Source organism: Amblyomma americanum, chromosome 1, assembly GCF_052857255.1.
Source record: "Amblyomma americanum isolate KBUSLIRL-KWMA chromosome 1, ASM5285725v1, whole genome shotgun sequence".
In the NCBI taxonomy this organism is placed as follows: Eukaryota; Metazoa; Arthropoda; class Arachnida; order Ixodida; family Ixodidae; genus Amblyomma; species Amblyomma americanum.
This window is the reverse complement of record NC_135497.1, coordinates 287,816,595-287,839,008: the sequence shown is the minus strand read 5'-3', so window position 1 is coordinate 287,839,008 and position 22,414 is coordinate 287,816,595. Positions and strand designations below refer to the sequence as shown.

The following is a 22,414-nucleotide window of genomic DNA, read 5'->3' as shown; positions in this document are numbered from 1 at the left end:
TGCTACCTATTCCACTCTAGACCAGAATGACATTTCAAGCACTTATTGTCACAGCTCAGAAAGAACATCCAGTGATCTTCTTGCTCACTAAAAGGCAGGTTCAGAACTTGTTTCCCTGTGCATGACCTCCGTACATTGCATGACCTATTCTAGCACCATGCTGCAACACTTTTAGTTTCTACTGCGCCATCAGGAATAAAAGCTTCAGGATGCATAAGCAGCAACTGAAGCATATAGCTGTGTTACTGGCTGGCAGCTCAAGACCGTGCTTGTAGAGGTGAAAGACTAGCATGCTCACATGTGGCAGTGGAATGAGGCTATCACTGACAGACATGGCACCTATGCACCTAGACTTGTGTGAGGTGTCTTGGAGACTTCTGACCCCAATAGTACACCAGTACGCATAAAATAAAAACAGGACAGATATGTTCTGGTTGCTTTGTCATACTGAAGGTACACGCGGAGGCCTAACGCTACATTAGAAGCAAAACAAGATGAGGAAAAGCAATCCCGGGCAGATGAACAGATTAATGAACAAAATTTGGTCCTCAAAAGGCACATGGCTTATACTCAAGAAATAATTCTCAAATCTTGCTTCTTTTGTTACCTCACAGTAAAGGGAACATAGCCTGAAGCGCTGATAAGGACAAGTCGAAGTAAGTAGCAATAGGTCAGTGCAGCAAGAAAAATGAAAAACGAAAGACCGTCACAAATCATCTCACATGCGAGACTCACCACTATGTTGTCAGGGTTGAAGGTCTCAACAGCATCCAAGAATTGAAACTGGATTGCCTGGTAAGACTTTGAGTGCTCAAAAGTGAAGAAATGCACATCACCTTGTGTTTCCACCAACTCCATGCTTATTCCTGGTGTCACAGTTGCATTAGGAAGAAAAACATGAAAGAACAGAGAATTCAATACCGCACAGTGAAATTTAAAGATTAAGCCATTTAAAGCTTAGAGCACTGCTTCAACTGCTGTGAAAATTAAAACCAATGATCAAACAGCTTAACTCAATGAAAACAAACATCAAATAAAGGTAGCAAAGTTGCGTTCGCCTTGTTCCCCCCCCCCCCACACCCCCCTTGTTTCGACGCGGCCGACCATCTTCATCATCGTGCGCCAGGACAGCACCGGCTGGGCGAGGAGGGAACTCTCCCTCATGGGAGATGTGGAAGCAGCGATGGGAGCACCACCTCGAAGGTTATGCAGAACTCCGCGGAGCCGGTGAGAGTTTCTTCGGAATCCGGCCAGCGTCACGCGCGGTGCAGCCATAAGCTCTCACCACCTTCCGCGGCGGGCGCACGGAGATCCATCGTGCCTTGCTGCTGGACTTCTGGTTCCAGGCAGCGAAGTGAGTGCAGCAAACGCGCGCTCTCGGCACCTTCCCCAGCAAATGCTCGGGGATGGCTTTGCCCCAAGAATGCGGCGTGCTCGCGAAAACCCGACTGCCATTGTTGGCGCATGCAAACGTTCGCCGCCGATACCCCCAAGTCACGTCCCAGCCCCAGCCGGTAAGTCGGAAGCCCTTCTTCTGTAGCCTTTTACTTCCGAGGAATGCCTCGATGTTTTGTAGCTAGCTGTCCCACTCTGTGCATTAATTGCAAGTGTAATAAATAGCATCTAAGTTTACACACTTTGTTGTACCTCCCTTTGTTTTCTCGAGCACGAACCCCTCCGCGGTTAGCAAACGGAAACACTGAATCTGCGGAGTTGGAGTGCGAGGCAAAAGACTGTTCCTCATATTTCCACAGACTTAAGACATGGCAAACATGGGAAACCATCAAACTCTTTGAGCCTCCACTGAGTGTTCATTTCCAGCAATTGTGACTCAGTGAGGTGGCACAGTGGCCAAGGGGTCACTGCTGAACTTGAGGTCGCAGAATCAAATAACTGGTCACACTTTTCGTTCCAATCTCCCAATCTCTCAATCTCCCAAATTCCAATCTGGTATGTGATATCAATTAACATTAAACAACCCTCTTCAAAATTAATCAACACCTCTCCACTGTGGTGCCTCTGATAACTCAGGTGCAACTTTACCATTTCTAGCAACTGTAAGCACAGCTTAGAAAAAACAACCTTCTGCTGCAAAAACATCTGAGAATTCTACACATAAGCTATACTTTAGGGTTAATATACAATATAGCTGTGACGATTCCCCAAGGAAGCAGACGCCAAGAACACCACAGGCGCCTTCTCAGCGGCACCCAGCTGCACGGGGGGAAGGGAAAAGATAATAAACGCTCCCCCGCTTTTCAAGGAGAGAGGCCAGTCTGACACCCGCCAGCAACGTGTACTGTCTGTTTATGAGGCGCTCTTCCCGCGCCCTCCTTAGGGCACGTCGGTGACCCGTTTCGGCGTTCGCTTCTAAGCTCACCCCTTTACAATACTATAACAATAGCTTTAACACATTACCCAGTTTGTTTATGTATGTGAACAGGAAATATACTTCTGCTGCAATTTCACAAAGAATATGCTCAAAATTCAAAGAAAACCTCTTTGCAAAACATTACAGACACTGCTGCTGCTCCTGTTGTAACAGGAAGAATGAAAAGGAAAGCGCACGGGCCTGCCCACTGGCTCAAGCTGAGCCACAATTGCTACCTCGTGCTGAAAGTAGGAGTGTTTAAAGATAGGAGTTATACACACTATAAGCCCAAATATAGGCAACCTGTGGATTTAAGCCCCCTTAGCTCCCCCCTTTCATGACTTCACTCCCAGAAATAACCTATATCCTGACTGTAAGCATGCTTCAATTCGAAGTCCTACCAATCTTTAATAGAAGTCAGGTCCTAACCTAAGTCGAAGAACCTAGCACATCTAATTTCTTGAGCTCTGCAATAATAGTGCCATGGCCCTGTCTCCTCCTATCGACCCTATGTGCTGTTCTTGCGCTCCATTTCGAAATGATGCACCAGCTTGCCCACCAGTTAACCAGCTTGAAGCCCTTCAGATGGTTTACTCAAAGACAATTACCAGAAATTAAGAGCGAACCTACCAGGCTTGCCAATGTGACGCCAGTTTCTGCCTGGCACCAAGATGGCTGTTCTGCCATAGACCCGTCCTCTTCCGCGTCGTTTCCTGCATGCCAGTAATGAAACCATAATCTGTGACCATATTCTTTGAGAAAGTACTTAAAATTTTAGTATGGCTCCCTAACCAATATTTTTCTCCATTCATCCAACAGAAAAACACAGCTGTCTTCCAAATGACAATTCTAGAAACTGAGCACATTTCAGCCCACTTTCAGCAGCAGCCCAAAAATATAATTGTGCTGCCCTGCTTTTCAGTGGCAAAACTGAATGGCATCAGCTTTCTATGTAACCTACGTAAAATTAAAACTACAGCCAAGACGAAGACAAGTGCTGGAAAGTAGTAAAGCACAAAGAACTCACACTTACTCAGACTGGACTACCCTTGATCCAAAGATCCTCCGCATCTCATTTTCAGGATTGAGGTTCCGCTGGTCAACAGTGAGCAGGCTCTTCTCTGGTCGGGTAGGCCCACAGACAGTGCCAGTAACAGCGGCAACGTGGGGGAGGTTTTCAGGTTCCCCTAACATTCGGTTCACCTCCCGCACGCTGGCTGCTACCTCATCCTCCTGTTGCAACATAAAACAGCCTGTCACTCAGTTGAAGAGAGAGAGAATTTTAATGATTACAGGAGAGGTGTGCTGGTAGTTAACCTGGTACAACAGTTACGGCTAAACAATAAAGCAAGTATTTAGAATACATAAACCCTGATGCCTTGTTGTCAAGCTATCTGGAGCACAATAAAAGAGATTTATCATGATTCACCTGAACACTAGGAAAAGTGTGACTACAAGTGAGACTCCTTACCACAGCAATGCAAGGGCATGATGTTGTAGTACCATATTTCGTAAATGTTTCAGAAAAAGTGGTACCACAGCATAGAACTTCTCAGAATACTAGTTTGTTTAGTAATATGACCGACTGAAATTATTGGTTAGAAGTGCACATACTTCTATTACTTCAACCAATTTTCCTTGCTAACAAGCCCTCAATCAACAAATAAAATGGAGGATACAATAATTTATACAGGACTGGAAGACACTGGCTATCGTGCACAATACAAGAAAACTTCATAGTAGCAATCACGCCAATGACATGTATATAACCTTTCACTACGTGCGAAAAACCAATTAACCCAAAAGTATGGCATCAGCTAGGGTTGCACAATTACTGAATATGTAAATATAATGAGCTGAATAGCATTCAGACTGAACTTTAATTTTATTCAATAGCTTTACACTAACATATGGCAGCACCCTAAAATTTACTTGCGCAGTGTTGTGTATGCAGCAAAGTTTTTTTTGTCTAATGACTTACCTTATCAGTCCTCATTCACATAAATAATCCTGGTACAAAATATGGTAACGCACTCACTCGCATAAATATAGGCAAGTACTTTTCAGGCTGCATGTTTCTGTGCAGGGTTAAAAGCAACTAGCGGCAGTCACTCACATTAGCCCTACTGTACGCACCCTACTGTTTGCACCTCAGAGACAATGGGAGGAACTGGTTCTCACAGTGTGGTGCAAGCGATCCTCATGGCTGTGCTGGCTGTTAAGCTGCTTCTTCTTCTTCTTCTTCTTTTTGCGCCGCTTGAGGCTGTCAGTGCTTTGGGTAGAGTCCTGTTTTTCCAGCTTGCTGCGTGGGGCCTCATCTCCCAGAAGTGCACTCTCCTGAGGTGCTCCTGCTGCACTGCCACGTGCAGGGGGTGGCTCATTCTCTCGGTCATCATCTTCTTTGGCTGTGTCCGAAAGCGACTGCTCTGCTGACAGGCCCGTGAGCTGGAAACATACGAGCAGAGCAAAATGTGGCTGATAACTCCACGTAGTCAAAACTGTCATGACACTGATACAGGATGTCACAACATAAAAATTCATAGATGGTTAATGCATTAGTGTTCCATGCCCTTCCACACTGTGTTCAGACCATGCAAGCGGGAGGCGTGATCCAGTCCACCTATCACCTTGGGTCGGCATGTACCCCTGATCCACTCTCCCCCACATGCCACCCATCAACTCTTTGCTTTCTCTCACCCTCCTCCCTTGAAAGTGGATAGGAAGATTTCCCTCTCTATACTTTGCCTCCTGCCAGCCAAGCCTTCAGACACCAACTCTAATGCCAGACACTTTATGCAATATGGGCATTGTAATGCGAAAGCATTAGATGGCTATGTCGCATCAGCAAAAGCTTCTCCGCACGAGCGTGTCGTTCTATAAAGATATATGTGCAAAAGTTTTGTTGTGTTAGTGTGTGATGAGATCTCGCTGTGGAAAAACTTTGCCAATATGGTGTAATTAGGTAATTAATTAAATGCAAAAATTACACATCGATGTCACATTAGCCATGGACATCGACACAGCACCTGGACGTCAAAACAGCCACAGATGTCAAAACTAGAAACAAAATATTTAAAAATAAAAATGAAACTAAAAAATGAATAGAAAGCGTATTGGCGTCGGGGAAAAAACCAGTGTTCTAGAAACTTCCATGACGCTGCGTCCGCTGACGTCACTGCATGCCTATGCATAGAACCAACACTTTCACATTTCTCCAATGTGGGTCGCTGCAGTGATCTCAAAGTTTTTCCAGTTCTGATGCAATTCCAATTCTGAGTTCTGATGCCAGTCTGCTGGCGAGTCAGAAAAAGAATAAAATATTCAGCAAATCAGAGAACAAAAACCCATTTGTTACGTATGTCAACAAATGGTGCATCCCTACTACTTGCCATTGTGAAGCATGACTCCCACATTAAAGGGTGCAGCCCACCCAAAAAAGCAATAAAAAAAATGTGGAGGACGCTTAAGCTTTGCTTTTAAGAGCAGGATGCGACAGGGTGTTGTTGCATTGCCAAGGAATCCAGGGAATGCCATCCTCATTCTGTGCCACCCCTTGCCCGGACAATTTAAGGAAAGGAAACATATCTTGGTGGACACCCAAAGCACAATTTCCAGCTTTCAATTTTTTCAAATGCAGTGTCCCTTGACATTTCTAAAGTGAGAAGACCATGCCGTAAGGCAAGGAAAATGAAAATAAAATTTTTTAAGGAAAGAAAAGGACACCTGTCTCACATATCTCCATGGACACAAGGGTCCTAAGGGAAGAAAATTGAAATGAAAATTGCTTTTAAGGAAAGGAAAAGATGCCTAACAATTCTTGCTGGACACCCTACTGCGCCATAAGGGAAGGAAAATCCTTTCCCTTACTGCTTGGTTCAGGTGTCCACCGAGATGCCCCATTTTTCCCTCACAGCCAAAGATGCTGACAACACTGGCTTTTCTGGACAGGAGCTCCTTAATGCTGTCCTGTTAAAAATTGGCAGTGGCTTAACTTCGCTAACCCTGGAATTCAGCAAAAAGCAAGCATGCTTGCTAAGTGTCTGAGGCTCGTCCATGGCAGCTCAGCTACACGCTCGTGACAGCCGTTCTGGTATCGCATGACACCCCCATCGGATGTGATCACGTGGCTTCACATCACCCATCGGATGTTCTGGTCAACCAAAAGGTCACCCAATGTCAAAGGTCAACTAAAGGTCATGGGTCAAGGGTTCGACACCATAACTGTACCACATATGGTCATACACGGTGATCCTTGGTTGGGCTAAAGGTCGTTCAAGGTTGTTGTGCTGCCTACCCGAAGACTGCTTTACCTAGCGTAGTGAAACTTTTCGCTTCAAAAAGGCTGCACTGAAACTGCAGATAACCTCTGGCAAAGCATGCCAACAGCTCGCAATGTCAATCAGTGTGCGTGTGAGCTGGCTGGAAAAAGCATCTAAAGTGGAAGGGTAAGTGTGGTGGGTATGAGACGGGCAGCATTGCAAACCAAACTACTGCTAGATAGTGTGCCTGTGCTACTGCGCACGGTTGACGATGGAGCAATTGCAGCAGTTTTAGATGCATGGATAACAGTCTATGAATGTACCTTGCTGGCCCAGGCGGTTAGGTGGCATGTGTTGCCTGCCAAATCAGCTCTCCACTTTCTCTGCTGCTACCATGTGCAGTCAGTGCTCATGGTGCAAACAGTGCAGTGAATAGCAGTGCCTCAACACGTCCGGCACACACGTGCACCGTGCTAGTTTCTATGCCTGAATGTGTCCAAAAAAGGCAGATGATGGTGTCAGAAATCTACATGATTGTATGCATCTGGATTTGTGGCACTGCGTCATTGGTCCACAGCTGGCCCGTCCTGGTACTGCCTGTGGTGACACTGTTGGTGCAGGTGGCGACGCCAACACCCCACAGGCACTAACTGATGAACGCTTGAAAGCGAATTACAAGCATTCCTCGACAGCCAGGAATCTGGCACAATGATGAGTAGGCTGGCATATCACCAGCTGCTGTCAACGCTTGAAGCATGATTACTTATAATGCGTCCCTGGCGCAGATTGTTATCAGCATGGGTTTTGGCCAGAGAATAACGTAAATGTTTAATGACATAAACACCACTCTTTTTTACTTCGTGTTTTTGGCTGTAATGGGGGAAGTCCAATTACCACAAACTTCAAATACAACGAACACGATCCGTGTGACCGTCATGTTCACTAAAAGTTCGCTTGACTGTATCATGTTAATGCCATGAAGCATGGCCAAAACGTAACGGAAGCACATGGAATAGCTGGCACGGGCTTTCGGGTTATTTGAACTTGCAAGACATTTACACAGGGCAAAGAAACTGAGATGACAAAAGCAAATCCAAATTTGCCATTAAGGCAAAATGCAGAAAGCCTACTTAGCATCAAATGAAAAGTAGAAGCATACGTGTATAACTTAACAAGCCCACTGTCTGCTCTATTCTTGTCTGCCCATATGCAAGTGTGCATTGCATTCAAGATATGCAGTAGCAGCCCCATTTGTACCGCTTGCAGTACGGAATGCCAATGAATGCATACCTATTAAATTTCTGGGCACACAAAGAAGGAAGTATTCGATTCTGTGACTTCACAATGCATTCATGTTTTTCTCAAAGCTCTTAAATGGCTAAGCCAGCTTGTCACGAAAATATGATTACAGATTTCTAAATGGCACAAAACAAAACAAATGAAGTTATAATGCAGGAAAGTAAGGCAGTCAACGTATGTGGTTTGCACTCGAACCAGGTCCACAGGTACTGACTGCAACTGCTTTCGCCATGACGACCTCTGGAACTCTTCCCAATGTATGCAACCAACGTCTTCAGGTCTAGAGTGTTACCACGGTACAACGACAACACAGCACTGGAGATATTTTTTTTCATAGCCAAGCAACGGGCCCAGACCAATGCGTTTACACATGAGCGGATATTATGATCAGCGACCAAGGTACTGCTACGTAGTACTGCTCAGCGACAGAGCAGCGCGCTGTGGCGCCAGCAGCAAAAGCTGAGCATCTACTAGTTTTGCCGCTACACGGAGATGGTCTGACCCGAATTATGCATAGCACGTCTGCTACATGCAAAAGCAACGTCCTGACACTTTTTACTGCCAACGCAGCGTCGGTGGGAACCGCACTCAAAGTACGGCTCGCACTGTCGCCCATAGACAGTCTCTCCTGCAGCCGTCGGCAACGAAAGCTAGATTGTGCCTTAGCTACCAGCGTAACACAATTTTAAGCAGCGCAATGAAAAAGTACGGTAAGCAAGCACATCGATCGCGAGCCTAAACAAGAGATTAGAGGCCAGGGAGCTCACCAGTTCAAAACGGTTTGCAGCCGCTTGCCTGTTTTTCCGAGCATCGCTGGCAGCCACATTCGGTGTCTCATCTTCTGTTTCCGATTGAGCATCGAGTTTCCCAATATCATTGACGCCTTGAAGCTTCTTGAGCACTCGATTCGACATTTAAGAAAAAAAATTGGTTGGACTAATGGCAAGAAACTACTACGTTAAGCTCGAGTGGTTCGTTTCCAAAAACTGCTTTCAACGCAGTGTGGCAGCTAGAGATAGTGGCCAACCAAATACACGAGCTGCGTTACAATAAAAAAAGAAATTAAGGCAAAAAATGTTAAAGGCAACACCGGATTAGAACACTACAACCGGATAGACACGAACCGCCATGTGTGACAGCCCACCTGATGTTACTGCCCAACTGGAGAAACAAGTGCTAGCGAAAGAGGGAGAATGTAAATATGTGCTATTTCATAATGATGATGATGTGTTATGACCTCTCAGAACTAGAGTGGTTGCAAGCGCCAATTGTGTTTAGCGGCTAGCGGCAGTGCTTATTGTAGCAGTCGAATCCGGATATATCGAACTCGAAGGGAATCGCGAAATAGTTCAGTCTATCGAGAGCGGAGTGCCACCCGCTTACGTGCTGGCAGCACATATCTCTAAGGTCTAACCTACTTAGCATCGAAGCCGCAGTGGACGGTGCTTTGGAATCTATCATAAGATATCAGATTCGGTTGCCTGTGCATGTACTATAAATAGAATAATCTGATTGAAATTATCGTACAACTTCACCGGGTGGCAGCGATGTGGCGTAGAAAATTAGCTAGTACAAGGTACAGAAGGTCATGCACCTCGCTCTAAAACAACCCACGTTCACCTCATCGCGCGGTTTTACAACCCTAGCGCTACCAGCAGGTGCCATAGACCGCGCAGCTGACCCGGCTGCGCGGGCGCGAAAAGTGATCTAAGGGCGCCATTAGGAGAACCGCAAATTGCCAGCAATTTGATATATCAAATGATCCGCTGATCGCGAGTTCGTTAAACGCGAACAATAGTGTTATAGTATAGTTATAGCATTTTGAAGATAATGTTCTTAGTGTTCGATATAATCAATGATTCGATATATCCGGGCTCGACTGTAAGCCTTTCTTCTTCCGCTAAGGAATGATTTTTCTAAATGACTTTCCAAATCTGCTAGCTGTGTTTCGAGTACCTGTGTTCGATCCCGACCGCGCGGCGTTTCGATGGAGGCGAAACACAAAGGCACCCGTGTGCTGTGCGATGTCGGTGCACGTTAAAGATCCCCAGATGATCGAAATTGTTGCGGAGCCATCCACTACGGCACCTCTTTCTTCCTTTCTTCTCCCAGTCCGTCCTTCATGCTTCTCCTTACAGCGCGCGGTACAGGTTCAGGTGTCCGCCGAGATGTGAGAGAAATATACTGCGCCATTTCCTTTCCCCAAAAACCAATTTTCATTTCATTTCTAAGCTACTCGAAGCATGCACTAGCTCCTAGCTGCTCAATCTGAGCCGCACTTACCCCTGCCTTTTTCAAGAAACAACAATTCATAGCGCGTTTTAGGACTTATCAGGCGGGCACAAATTTGACGAGGAAGAAGAGGAACGTAATAATAATAATAATAATAATAATAATAATAATAATAATAATAATAATAATAATAATAATAAACATCAATATGAGTCTGAAGACGCCAACGTCGTGGGTAACGGGTAACGCAGTAATAGAAGCCGATCGCATTCTGTGTCTTTGAGCAATGCCAAACCAAGATTTTTTTTAACTCCATTTGTAGCATACTCCTCTCCATAATCCTCTATTTTCAAACCAAAAATCGTCCCACCTTCATTTCTTCAGACCATATATTTCAGTCAGAATCTTGGCCAATCATATGGAGAATTTTTAAAAGAAAAAAATGGATCTGTACCTTAAATTCTTACATAAAGAAAGTTGTACGTGACACAAAAGGGAAGTACCAAAGCTTTCTGGACGTTCTGGACATTCTGAACCATGGAAGAAGGAAATAACTCAGAATGAGGAGGAGGAGGAGGTAAACTTTATTAGAGAAGAGGTCTTAGGCGAGGGTTGGGGTGACGTTCTCCTCCCCGCGATGGGCTCCTCTTCTAGGCCGGACGCCAGGTGACCGACCGACATTAGGGTGCCTCGATGCCCACGCACCTCGCAAGCGGAGGCGAGCGGGCATCAAGGCACCCTAACCGACGATGTCGTTCGGCGACCTCTTCGGCCCTCTCCGTGACTCGGAGTTGAACCACCGGGTCCGAGCTGAGCAGCGCGGCCTCCCACTGCGATTGGGTAGAGAGCTGCAGACTCTTCGATGGCTTGTCTTGATTACATGAGTATAGGATGTGTGGTGTGTCCGCCCTTTGGTGCCCACAGAGAGAACAGACGGGGCTGAACTGCTCTGGGAACCATATGGAGTACATGTAGGGATTAAAGAAAGTGTCTGTTTGGATGTTGCCACCAATTGACTTGTTGTGTTTTACTTAGAGATCGATGTGGTTCTGGGAAGATTTGTCTTTCTTTCTTGAAGTGGGTAGTAATTTATTTGCAGGTCGTCACTCGCTCCTTGGCCGACCTGAGCTCGGGTATACCGCACCTCCAGGTTAACTACGAACCCTTGGGCAAATTGGTGCGCCGCCTCGTTTCCAGGATGGCCCGAATGGGCGGGGACCCAGATCAATGGGATCTGGCGGGTATTGGAGATTTTTTGTAAGATTTGGATGGTTGCGGAGTGGGCCCTTCCTTTGCCAAAATTTCGAATTGTGGTTTTAGAGTCGCTGATGATGTTTTCGGCAGTGGTGGAGGTAATGGCTAAAGCTATGGCAGCTTCTTCGGCCTCTTCCAGAAATTTTGTTTTATCGATTGTCGCCGATGCAAGGGGAGAACCTCGATGATCGACAACTGCGAGAGAAAAGACGTCTCTGTCCGCATGTTCTGCCACGTCCACGTGCGGCGTGTCTTTCTGATCTGAAAATCTTTCGTGAAGTTTTTGTGTCCTAACCTTTCTTCTGTCCGTATCGTAGCGTGGATGCATGTTTTTGGGCAGAAGATGGTCTATTAAGTGTTCGTGCACGTGTCTTGGAATTGGAGGTATGTGCATGAATTCCTTCATAATGTATTCCTGCTTTTTTCCCGTTTCCCGGTCCCGTTTCAGTGCCATGATAGTCTTTCGTATTGTGCGGTGAGCTCTGCTTCCATCATGTTCGCTAAGGTGTTATAAATTCCTAACTGTAGTAGTTTTTCATTTGGGGTATGACGAGGGAGGTTGAGCGCAATTTTGTAGGATTGTCTAATACCGACCGTAACACCATCCAAACCCGGAGCTGAGGACTGCATTAAAGAAACTGAAGTTGCTAACTCTGATTTGTCAACCACAACACAGTCTGAGCAGGGGTATGGGGCGAACAGAGGCACTCTACGCTGCTCCTGCAAACGTGAAGCAAGCCCTTGAGCAATTCGCTCTAACTCATCTTTCGCCTCATGTGGAGAAAGGAACACCGAGCTGGTTAACTGCATGGCGGAGGAGTTCACATTCCGTTCCATAAAACGATGCAATGCCTTCCTATTTTTTGGTTTTGACAAATATGTGTTCAAATTATTTGATTGTAGACATCATTTGCCTTTGCTATAGTTCGTTTAAACGAGGCCGAGAAAAATTTGTAGCTGATCCAATTTGCCGGGCTCTGATTATGCGAAAGGCTCCTCCACGCTGCTTTCCTGCAACGGAAAGCTGTTTCACACGCGTCTTTCCGCTATGGGGATGGTGATTTATTGCAAATAGCAGATCGCACAATGAACTGGGAGCTCTATGTAGCCTTCAAAACTGAAGAAAACACTCGCTGAGCCCTGTCGGTCCTACAGGAACAAGGATCAGATGTAAGGGAGGCGCGCAATGAGGGTTTGTAGGCTGCGAGATTAACTAATGATCTCGGAGGGGGCTCACCAATATAGTGAAAGTAATTGGCAGGTGGTCACTAGAAGTGCCACAGTCAATTGTGGTCCATGCCCGTATGCTTACTCCTCTTGCTGCTAAGGACAAATCGAGAATTGAGCGCGAATTTCTGCGGATGAAGGTTATGGCCTGATAATTGCAACAGCGCACATCATTTGCTGACATCCACGCCCATAACATGTCCATGTGAATCAGTATAGGAACCCAAGGCGACGGATGTGAGTTGAAGTCCCCTGCAATGATTACCCTGCTAGAGTTTGCAAGTAAGCTGTCTAGGTGGTCTGTTCTGCATACTCCATTTGGAAAATAGACGTTTGCGACTGTGGCAGTAGCGCAGTGAGGCAGAGTGAGATCTATAGCTAGAAGCTCGCAATCAGAGTCCATTACTTTTTTAGTTATTAATGCCCGGTGACACAATTTTGACGAAATCAAGGTCACCAACCCACCGCCCCTACCATTTATGCGGTCCGCTCGAAAAACACGAAGCCTTTTTAAAGAAAATTACTTTACAGGGTATAGCCAAGCTTCATACAAGGGCACAATATCTGGGTTACGAGAAGATAGAAGAATTTTTAAATCAGGAAGAGAAGATGCAATGGAGCGGCAATTCCATTGAAGAACCTTTACACCCGCCATGATGCCTATTCGAGAACAGAGACTGAAACAGCCTCTTGTAGCATATCTGACTTGAAAAACACTCTAGAAGGCCCTTGTCTTCACCAGGGGAACGGAGGACTTAGGAGGAGAGGTTGAAGCACGACGCTTCTGCGTCGGACAAGCCATTTAATTCTGCATCATTAGTGCAAACAATGTTCCGAGACAGACTTACAGGGACGCTGTCGAGAGGCGGCATGTGAGACGACACTTTGGGTGATGACGTGGCAATGAAACTTTCAGCACATGCTTGATGTGATGTTGATGCTGGTGGTACTACAGGCTGAGGTTGAGAAACAGACTGATTTACAACAATATCAGACAACGCCTGCGTGAAGCTGCTGAGCATGCGCTCGACCACAACTGAGTGTGCTTTTTCAACAGTTGACGCTATTGAGGCAATGTGGCCTCGAGATCTGTGGTAGAGGAACGCACAAGGCTGGCATATGAATCTTTTTTGCGGTTAAGGTGTGCATAAGCGTCAGCCCGTGTGCAGCAAATTCTGCTCAATTAATTCCGATAAACTTTGCTCCTGTGACCGACTTTCACAAGTGGCATCATCGACGCTGTGACTGTTATTGCATAGACAACAGCTTGGTTGTTCAGCGGTGCAGCTGTCGGAAGAGTGACCTTCACCACACACCCGGCATCTGGTCGCCGACTTACAGGCTCTACCATCTATGTCCAAATCTCCGACAGTTGGTACATTGCAGGAGTCGAGGATGCAGGGGGTCCACGCGGTAGACAATTGGCCAGATTTTCAACTCCGAGGGGCATGTGCGACCAGCAAAAGTTGTTACGACTGACTCCGTTGCGATACGCACTCCAGCCATCTCGCTAAAGCAGCGGTATACAGAAATAATTCCCACCGAGGCTTCCTGGAACTCCTCCAAAATTTCTTGAAGATGACGGGTCCACTCCGCGCACAATGCCCTTAGTGCACGCAAGCTCCTCAGGAATAAAGGCTTTAACCTGCAGAGAAGTGAAGGTATTACACCGGAGCAGATCCAACGCACACTCAGTGTTTGCCTACTTACAAACAATGCCACGATTCCCAAAACGTCGCACTTCAGAGATGTCGAGATAGTGACTGGTTAGATTTTTCAGTTGTTGCTATATTGTTTTCGGATTCTTCATTTTCAGAATTTCATCTCCTATCGGTACCAGCGCCATGGGAATTGAATCGACACCATTCTTTTGAAATGAATTCAAAGGCAAGCTTTTCTCGGTCGCGGCGCTCGAATTTCGATGGAGGCGAAATTCTAGAGGCCCGTGTGCTGTGCGATGTCAGTGCACGTTAAAGAACCCCAGGCGGTCGAAATTCCCGGAACCCTTCACTACGGCGTCTCTCATAGCCTGAGTCGCTTTGGGACGTTAAACCCCCATAAACCAAACCAAACCAATCAAAGGCAAGCTTTCGACCGGTAGGCTGGCGAACCAGACTGCCGAGCCTCCTCCCGGGGAGGTGAAAGACAAACAGCGCGCCGGCAACCTTACATCACCCGACTCAGCACAGCTACCGTGAACCCTGGCCAAAACCCACGTAAGGTGCCCAAATCTTTAACTGGCGTGCGCGAGCGGCGACTTTTCCGTGCGTCAGCGCCGTATGACGGGGCGAGGCTGGAAACAGCTTGAGGCTAAGCGCATGCGGACCAAGCGCGCTCAGCTGGGCCCATCGTCTGCTAGGCTGTTCCTTCTTAAGGACGTCACCCCCCGTTACCGCACTTGAGACGAATAGGCAGCGTCAGTAGGCGAATGGTTTTGCTCGCATTTTAAGTTTCGAAGATCAGCGCCGTAGGAACCAAGCATGCAAGGAAATAAAATATAAAGATAGGCCGAACACGCTCAATCACGCGAAAAACCAAAGAACATGGATCGTTCGTTTGTTACTTCCTGACGTAAACGGTTTTTTCATATCTAGAAAAAAAAAAGGCAGTTGTCAACACACGGCGTTCTTTATGCTTCAGCGCGGCGGTGAAGCTCTAAGACAGCTGTGAAACTTCAGTGAAGCTGCTCTACAGGCCGTGCTCGCGGGAGCTTCTAACTGCTACCAAAATGCCACCTCGTATACCTCAAACGCAGAGAGTTGGAATTATAAGAATGTCAATAGGCGGCTCGTCGCAGAAGGAACTTGCTAAAGCAACTGGAGTGGCTCCAGCTTCAGTGGGCAGAATCAAACGTGCCTACCGGGACGAAGAACGGACTGGAGATGCTCCTCTCTGTCTCACCAGAAAAACAAGCGAAGAAGACCTGCAGACTGTTGCCTGCGCTAGTGACAACCCGTTCTTCACAGCGGGTGTTATTTCATGCTGCCCTCGGCCTTAATGTGTCAGATGAATTAATTAAACAAAGGCTAAACGAAGTAGGAAGAAAAATAGGACAGCTGCGCAGAAGCCCCTACTTTCCGATAGTACCCGAGCAAAAAGGCTAGTCTTTGCTCAAGAGCATCTCCAATAGACCGTCGACGATTGGCGAGGCATTGCGTTTACAGATGAGAGCACTTTCTGCAGTGAGTGGGACCAGAAACAAAAAGTGTACCGGCCAGTCGCAAAAAGGTAAATGAATAACTTTTTGACTTTCGTCTCGTGGCTTGTTTTATTATACACGATATTTTTATTTTGCTACCCACTGTGATTAATTCGCATTAAATACTGCTTTTTTAAGGTATGATTCCCGTTACGTCCACGACGCAAAGGCAAGTGGCCGAACGTCTGTGAACGTGTGGGGGTCATAGGATGGCCTCGGGCCTCTTCACCGCATTGATGGTCGGCTGTGCTCCACAACATATATAGATATCATTGTCACCAGCTCCTTCCTCACATGCTGGATGGACCCTACAGAGATGGAGATTTCCTGCTACAGCATGATCTTTCACCGATCCACCCGGCGCACGCAGTGACCGCACACCTCGAAAACCTTGGAGTGATGACGCTAGATTGGCCCCCCCAAGGGCGCAGATATGAACATTATTGAAAATGTTTGGGGCATTTTAAAAGCCAACATGTCAAAAATGGGCCTCCGTACCGCTACTCCTGATGAGTTGTGGGAGGCCACCAGCAGACAGTGAGAAGAGCTGAAGGCCGACAGCCACCTTTTGCCGGCGCTCTACGACTCCCTGCCACGACGCATGTCTGCCGTGGCCGGGAATGACGGTGACTTCAGCCGGCACTGAACGACCTGTGTGCGCCCATTATTGGTCACACCATTTTTTTTCTTAACATTTCAGCAAGAATGAAGCGCATAGTAAAATTGTTTACGACCCCAATTTTTGTTGTTTCACTGAGATGCAGGCAAAGTGCTGCATTATTTTTAAGACTAGCACAGAATATTTCTTACGCTCCTCACAAATAATGCGCGAGACAGGCCGAGTTTTTAGCAGTTTCCCTTTACGATGACATCCCGTTTTGTTTGTCTTTCCCCTTGAAGTATACGGGGAGCATTTCTATAACTGTCGCAAATTGCCGTGAACACGTCGTGCAGAGCAGCATCACTGAAGTTTCACAGCGGTCTTATAGCTTCAAAATTTCTTTCTCTATGGCTTCACCTCCGCTCATAAGCATAAAGAACGCAGTGTGTTGACAACTGCCCCCCCCCCCCTTTTTTTTTCTAGATATGAAAAAAAACGTTTACGTCAGGAAGTGACAAACGAACGATCCATGTTCTTTGGTTTTTCGGGTGATTGAGCGTGTTCGGACTATCTTTATATTTTATTTCCTTGCATGCTTGGCTCCTACGGCGCTAATCTTCGAAACTTAAAATGCGATCAAAACCATTCGCCTATTCACGCTGCCTATTCGTCTCAAGTGCGATAACGGGGGGTGACGTCCTTAAGAAGGAACAGCCTAGCAGACGATGGGCCCAGCTGAGCGCGCTTGGTCCGCATGCGCTTAGCCTCAAACTGTTTCCAGCCTCGCCCGGTCATACGGCGCTGACGCACGGAAAAGTCGCCGCTCGCGCACGCCAGTTAAAGATTTGGGCGCCTGGTAGAACGGCCTCACCAAACGCAACGCCCGGCACCCCCAGGAAACGAAGAAGGCAGGCGGTGACGAAGACAGCTCGGTTGCACTCAGGTCTTCGACGGCCACTTAACGAGCGACCTCCAAATGCGCTGCGGAGCTTCTTCATTAGAACAGAGTCATTAAACAGAAGTATTTTCCTTTTTTTGTTCACCGCACAAGAATAGACAAGTGGATTAGTGTTCCGAATTCTGTCGATGCTGCCATGCCCAGTGGCTACGAACCGAACTTGGGCCTCATTTACAGCCTGACAGCACTGGGCCGCCCACTGCATTCCAGATGCCCGGCAATCAGTACGTGTTGCCGCAGAACGAGGCAACGGGCAGTTCCAGGTTTGTAATGTCAGCAGGCGCATTTCTTGATTCATGTCTCGATGCGATGAAAGGTGGACATGCGCAGAGAGCTTGAGTACGCTGATGTCCAGACAGCTAACGTTGAAGCTGTCACATACAATAGGGAGTCTAAAATAAAATTATGAAGGAAAGAGGTCTGAAGAAGACGAAGAGGTTGGCATAAGGATGACGTGGATTAACTGGAGACTAAAGAAGATGAAGAAGAAGCATTCGGTGAGGTGGAGAGAGATGATTGGTGGAGAAAAGAAGGAGAAGACGACGGCAAGGCTTACGTGGACTAAAGTCAAGGCTATAAAAGGGCGAGGTAGAGCGAGGCAGGGGGGGGGGGGAGAGAACAGAGAAGCGGAGGCTCCGGCGGGTCAGGGACGCTCCGGCTAGAAGAGAGCGACGTCGACGCTGGCTACTGCTCTGGTGAGCTCGCGTTCTACGGCTTCGCATCGTGGACTTCCTGCCGTTCCTGAGTCCTTTCCGGGGAGTTAACGGAGGACGCTACCACCTGCTACGGCCAAGGGTGTCTCCAGCGCTGTTGCCACCCATCCGGGTGGTGCCCCCAACGCCAACAACACCGGCATCACCTCCGCGGGCGCTTGAACCGGGAGCTTGTACGACTCAGCCAGCGATGCCGCCAGCGACGCCAGCCGCAGCACGTCGAACGCCATCTCGACGCCGGCTACTGGACCCGTACAACGCCGCAGCCGCACCGAACCAACCGTGAGCACGAACGCCGACCACTAACAGTAGAACGCTAGTAGTAGACGCTGGTAGCAGTGTTCCCGGGTCGTGTGTATTGATAGCCTTTGTGTTTTGTGTTAGTTTTGTGTTCTAGTGTGTGTCACATAGTGTGTATTAAATGTGCACCTTTGTGTGGGTACACCTGTCGCCTAGTCCATTCTTTCGGTCCGAGTGTTCTCCGGGGAGATCCATGACAAAGTTAAGTGGCGAGCCTGTGCCAGGATTAATTTCCTTTTGTCTTTTTGCTTTGTCCCGGATTTTTCCGATCTCTCGACGGCAGAAGGTATGGATTTCGCAAAAACGTTAGAACTGGCGCTCAAGCTAGGGTTAAGCAAGGAAGAGGCGATGCGCCTCTATGACGAGGAGGGAAAGAGGCAGAAAGAGGAGGCAGGTAGGCACAGAGAGGAAAGGGCGCAAGCACGCGCAGACGCTCGCGAAGCAGATGAGAGAGCTCGCGAAGCAGATAAAAGAGCTCACGAGGCAGAAGAGCGAGGGGCTAGAAGAGCTCGCGAGGCAGAACAACAGGAGAAAAGGAGGATAGAACGGGAGAAGGAGTTTGTTGTGGAAACAGGCGCCTGTCGCGGGTGGATATGAGAAGATCACGGACAGTGATCAGCGTTCCTTAGGGGGTAGAGAATCTCCTAGACCGGCCAGAGTTTGTCCAAGGAAGCTGATGGCTCCTTTTGATAACAAAAGAGATAATCTGGACGCATATCTGCAACGATTCGAGCGGATAGCTTTGGGGCAAGGCTGAGAGCGCAGTGAATGGGCCACGGCATTGAGCATGCGTTTAGTCGGAGAGGCGCTGAATGTGTTTGGAAGGAGGCCTGCTGCTGATTCCATGGACTACGAGAAAGTCAAAAAGGGATTCCTCCAAAGATTCAGGCTTACGGCAGAGGGTTTTCGTGAGAGATATCGCACCGCGAAACCTAAGGATTCAGAAACCGCTAAGCAGTTTTCCTGCAGGCGGACCAACTATTTTGATAGGTGGCTTGATATGTTAAACACAGAAAAGAGTTTTGAAGGGGTGCGTGGCAAGCTGGTCACAGATCAATTTTTAGCGTGTTGCAGCTAAAAGCTAGAGCTATTCCTGAAAGAAAGTTGTGTTCACTAGAAGAGTTTCCCGACACTGCAGACCAATTCCTCGATTCCTCGAGGCTCAAGGCCTGAGAAATATAGGCGAGGGAGGACACACAAAAGGTCCTAGAGACAGATGCGAAAAAACCAAGAGCATATGGTGGTGCATCTAAGGCGCCAGTAAGGTGTTTCCTCTGTGGCAAGGTGGGACACCGTGCAGTTGACTGTCGGACTAGTATAGCGTTGCCCAAAAGACACAGGCTGTGTGTCAAGGTTGTAAGAGGAGGGGTCATACTCTGGATGAGTGCCGATACAAAACGCAGGACCGAGCTGCATGCGTTGTCGACTCTCGGGCAGAACTTGTCACACCACCTGAAGTTCCACAGCTAAAAGGAGAGCAAACGCCGCTGGGAAATGAGGTGGTGAGTGGAACACCCAAGCCGAACGCAGCAATGCCGGTGGTGGTTGGGCAAATAGGGGACCGTCCCATATTGGTGCTTAGAGACAGCGGAGCCAACACAGTTTTGGTTCGGAGAAGCCTGGCGAAGGACGAGGATCTTACAGGGGATGCGTCAGCCGTCACTCTTGTACATAGCACAGTAAGATACCTTCCTGAAGCCAGGATTTAAGTATCCACGCCATATTGTACGGGACAGGTAGTGGCAAAATGCGTAGACCAACCCATATACGATCTCATCTTGGGAAACATTACGGGTGCAAGAAGTAACGAAGTCCCCGATCCCGAGTGGGGGATGTTCGACGTTGAAGAACACCCAAAGGAGGAAAGGCCCGCGACAGCTCAGACGGGTGATGAGGCAATCCGTTTCTCGTCGGCAGTGGAGACAAGAGCTCAAGTGACAGCGCGAGCAACGCACCGTCCGCTCTCTACTCCTGTTACGATGTGCCTCAGCGTAACACCGGGCGAAATTGCAATTAGGCAAAGAGAAGACCCGAGCTTGAAAGCCTGCTTCGAAAGAGTTGAGGAAAAAGTGAAAAGAATAGTCGTACGTCATTCGAATATAAATTTGTAAATGGTCATCTGCGCAGGGAATGCATATTTAGCTCAGGAAGGCGGGTCCAACTGGTGTTACTGAGAGATATGAAAGAGACAGTGTTACGCTTAGGACATGACGCCATTATGGCCGGACACCAGGGTGTTCAAAAAACGGTGTCTATGATCACTGAGGAGTTCTTCTGGCCAGGTGTCCAGAGTGACGTTAAACGCTTTGTTCGCTCATGTGACGTGTGCCAGCGCACAGTTCCGAAGGGAAGAGTTGGTCCCGTACCTTTGGGCAAGATGCCAGCCATCGACCTACCGTTTCAAAGAGTGGCTATTGGCATTGTGGGGCCAATCTCTCCGGTATCCGCCAGATGCAATAGATATGTGCTTACTCTGGTTGACGTGGTCACTCGTTATTCTGACGCTATTACATTGAAGGCTATTGAAAGTATCCAAGTGGTGGAGGGTCTTGTGAAGCTGTCCTCGCGTTATGGGTTCCCGAGGGAAGTTTTGAGTGACCGGAGCTCGAACTTCACATCGGAACTAATGAAGGAGGTTAACCGCCTTTTGTCAGTAAGGCAGTTACTGACAACGCCTTACCATCCGATGTGTAATGGGCTTGTACAGCGGTTCAACGGCACCCTCAAAAATATGATCAAGAAAATGTGCCAGGAGAGACCTACTGATTGGGATAGATATCTCCCTGCTCTTTTGTTCGCTTACCGTGAAGTACCGCAAACGAGTCTTGGTTTCTCGCCCTTTCAGATATTGTATGGGAGAACTGTTAGAGGTCCACTTACCATATTCAAGGAGCTGTGGGCTAATAAGAAGATTGCATCAGATCTCAAGACAACATACATACGTTCTTCAGTTGCGGGACAAGTTGGAGGAAACATGCAGGCCGGCACATCAGGCCTGGAAAGGGCGCGCGAACGCTATAAGGGATACTATGACAAGAAAGCCACTCACAGAAATCTGAATCCGGGCGACAGGGTTATTATCCTGCTACCCACGGATCATAATAAGTTACTGATGCAGTGAAGGGCCCTTACCTTGTGACTCAGAAGAAAAATGACATGGATTATGAGTTACTGATAAATAACACCAAGAAGGATTTCCATGCAAACATGTTGAAAACGAAGAAAGAGTTCCCGTACAGTGCACCCCCAAGGTAGCATGCTCGGTAGTAGCCGAGGAGACAGATGATGTTGTCGAGGTGCCCACGTGCAGTGGGAAGAAAACTGTAGGATGGGACAGGTGCTAATAAGCCCCAATTTGAGTGAAGACCGAAGATCACAGATAAAGGCCCTGCACCAACGCAAAGGGGATGTGTTTTCGGATGTGCCGGGCAAAACGGATGTCATATGTTGCAAACTAGATCTCTCCACAGATAGACCAATCAACGTGAAGCAATACCCACTACCTTTAGTAGTTAAAGAATCAATTGAAAATGAGGTGCGGGATATGTTGGAGCTTGGTGTGATTGAGAGGTCGTGGTCAGTATACAATGCGCCTCTCGTGGTTGTCAAAAAACCCGATGGTACTAACTGACTGTGTGTAGATTTTCGTCGGCTAAATGACATCATATAGTACGGTACCCGATGCCGAACCTATACCAAGAGCGGACGTGGTGTTCGCTAAGGTGGCTCACAAAAGGTTTTTCTTTCTAAATTTGACTTAGCTAAAGAGTATTGGCAAATACCAATGAAAGATTCGTCTAAAGAGAAGACTGCCTTTTTCGTGCTCGGCGGGCTTATTCCAGTTTAAATTCATTCCTTTTGGTTTGAAGACAGCACCTGCAATGTTCACGAAGCTGATGAGGAAGGTTTCGGATGCGCTCCAAAATGTAGAGCACTATATTGATGACATCCTTGTGGCAACAGATACATGGGAAGAGCATGTAATTACGCTGGAAAAACGT

General features: G+C 47.5%; 1 protein-coding gene across 1 annotated transcript in view; it reads right to left on the bottom strand.

The window, feature by feature from the left end:
* The window catches only part of Nulp1 (Nuclear localized protein 1), a 48,910-nt gene extending 39,826 nt beyond the window's left edge, over nucleotides 1-9,084 (bottom strand). The window contains exons 1-5 of the mRNA XM_077649506.1: nucleotides 8,697-9,084; nucleotides 4,553-4,816; nucleotides 3,405-3,604; nucleotides 3,002-3,084; nucleotides 736-866 (exon numbers count right to left, since the gene is read on the bottom strand). Of these exons, the coding sequence (XP_077505632.1) occupies nucleotides 736-866; nucleotides 3,002-3,084; nucleotides 3,405-3,604; nucleotides 4,553-4,816; nucleotides 8,697-8,843 (825 nt within the window). The 5' untranslated portion in view covers nucleotides 8,844-9,084. The remainder of the gene's footprint in view (nucleotides 1-735; nucleotides 867-3,001; nucleotides 3,085-3,404; nucleotides 3,605-4,552; nucleotides 4,817-8,696) is intronic.
* Nucleotides 9,085-22,414: the final 13,330 nt, after the last annotated feature.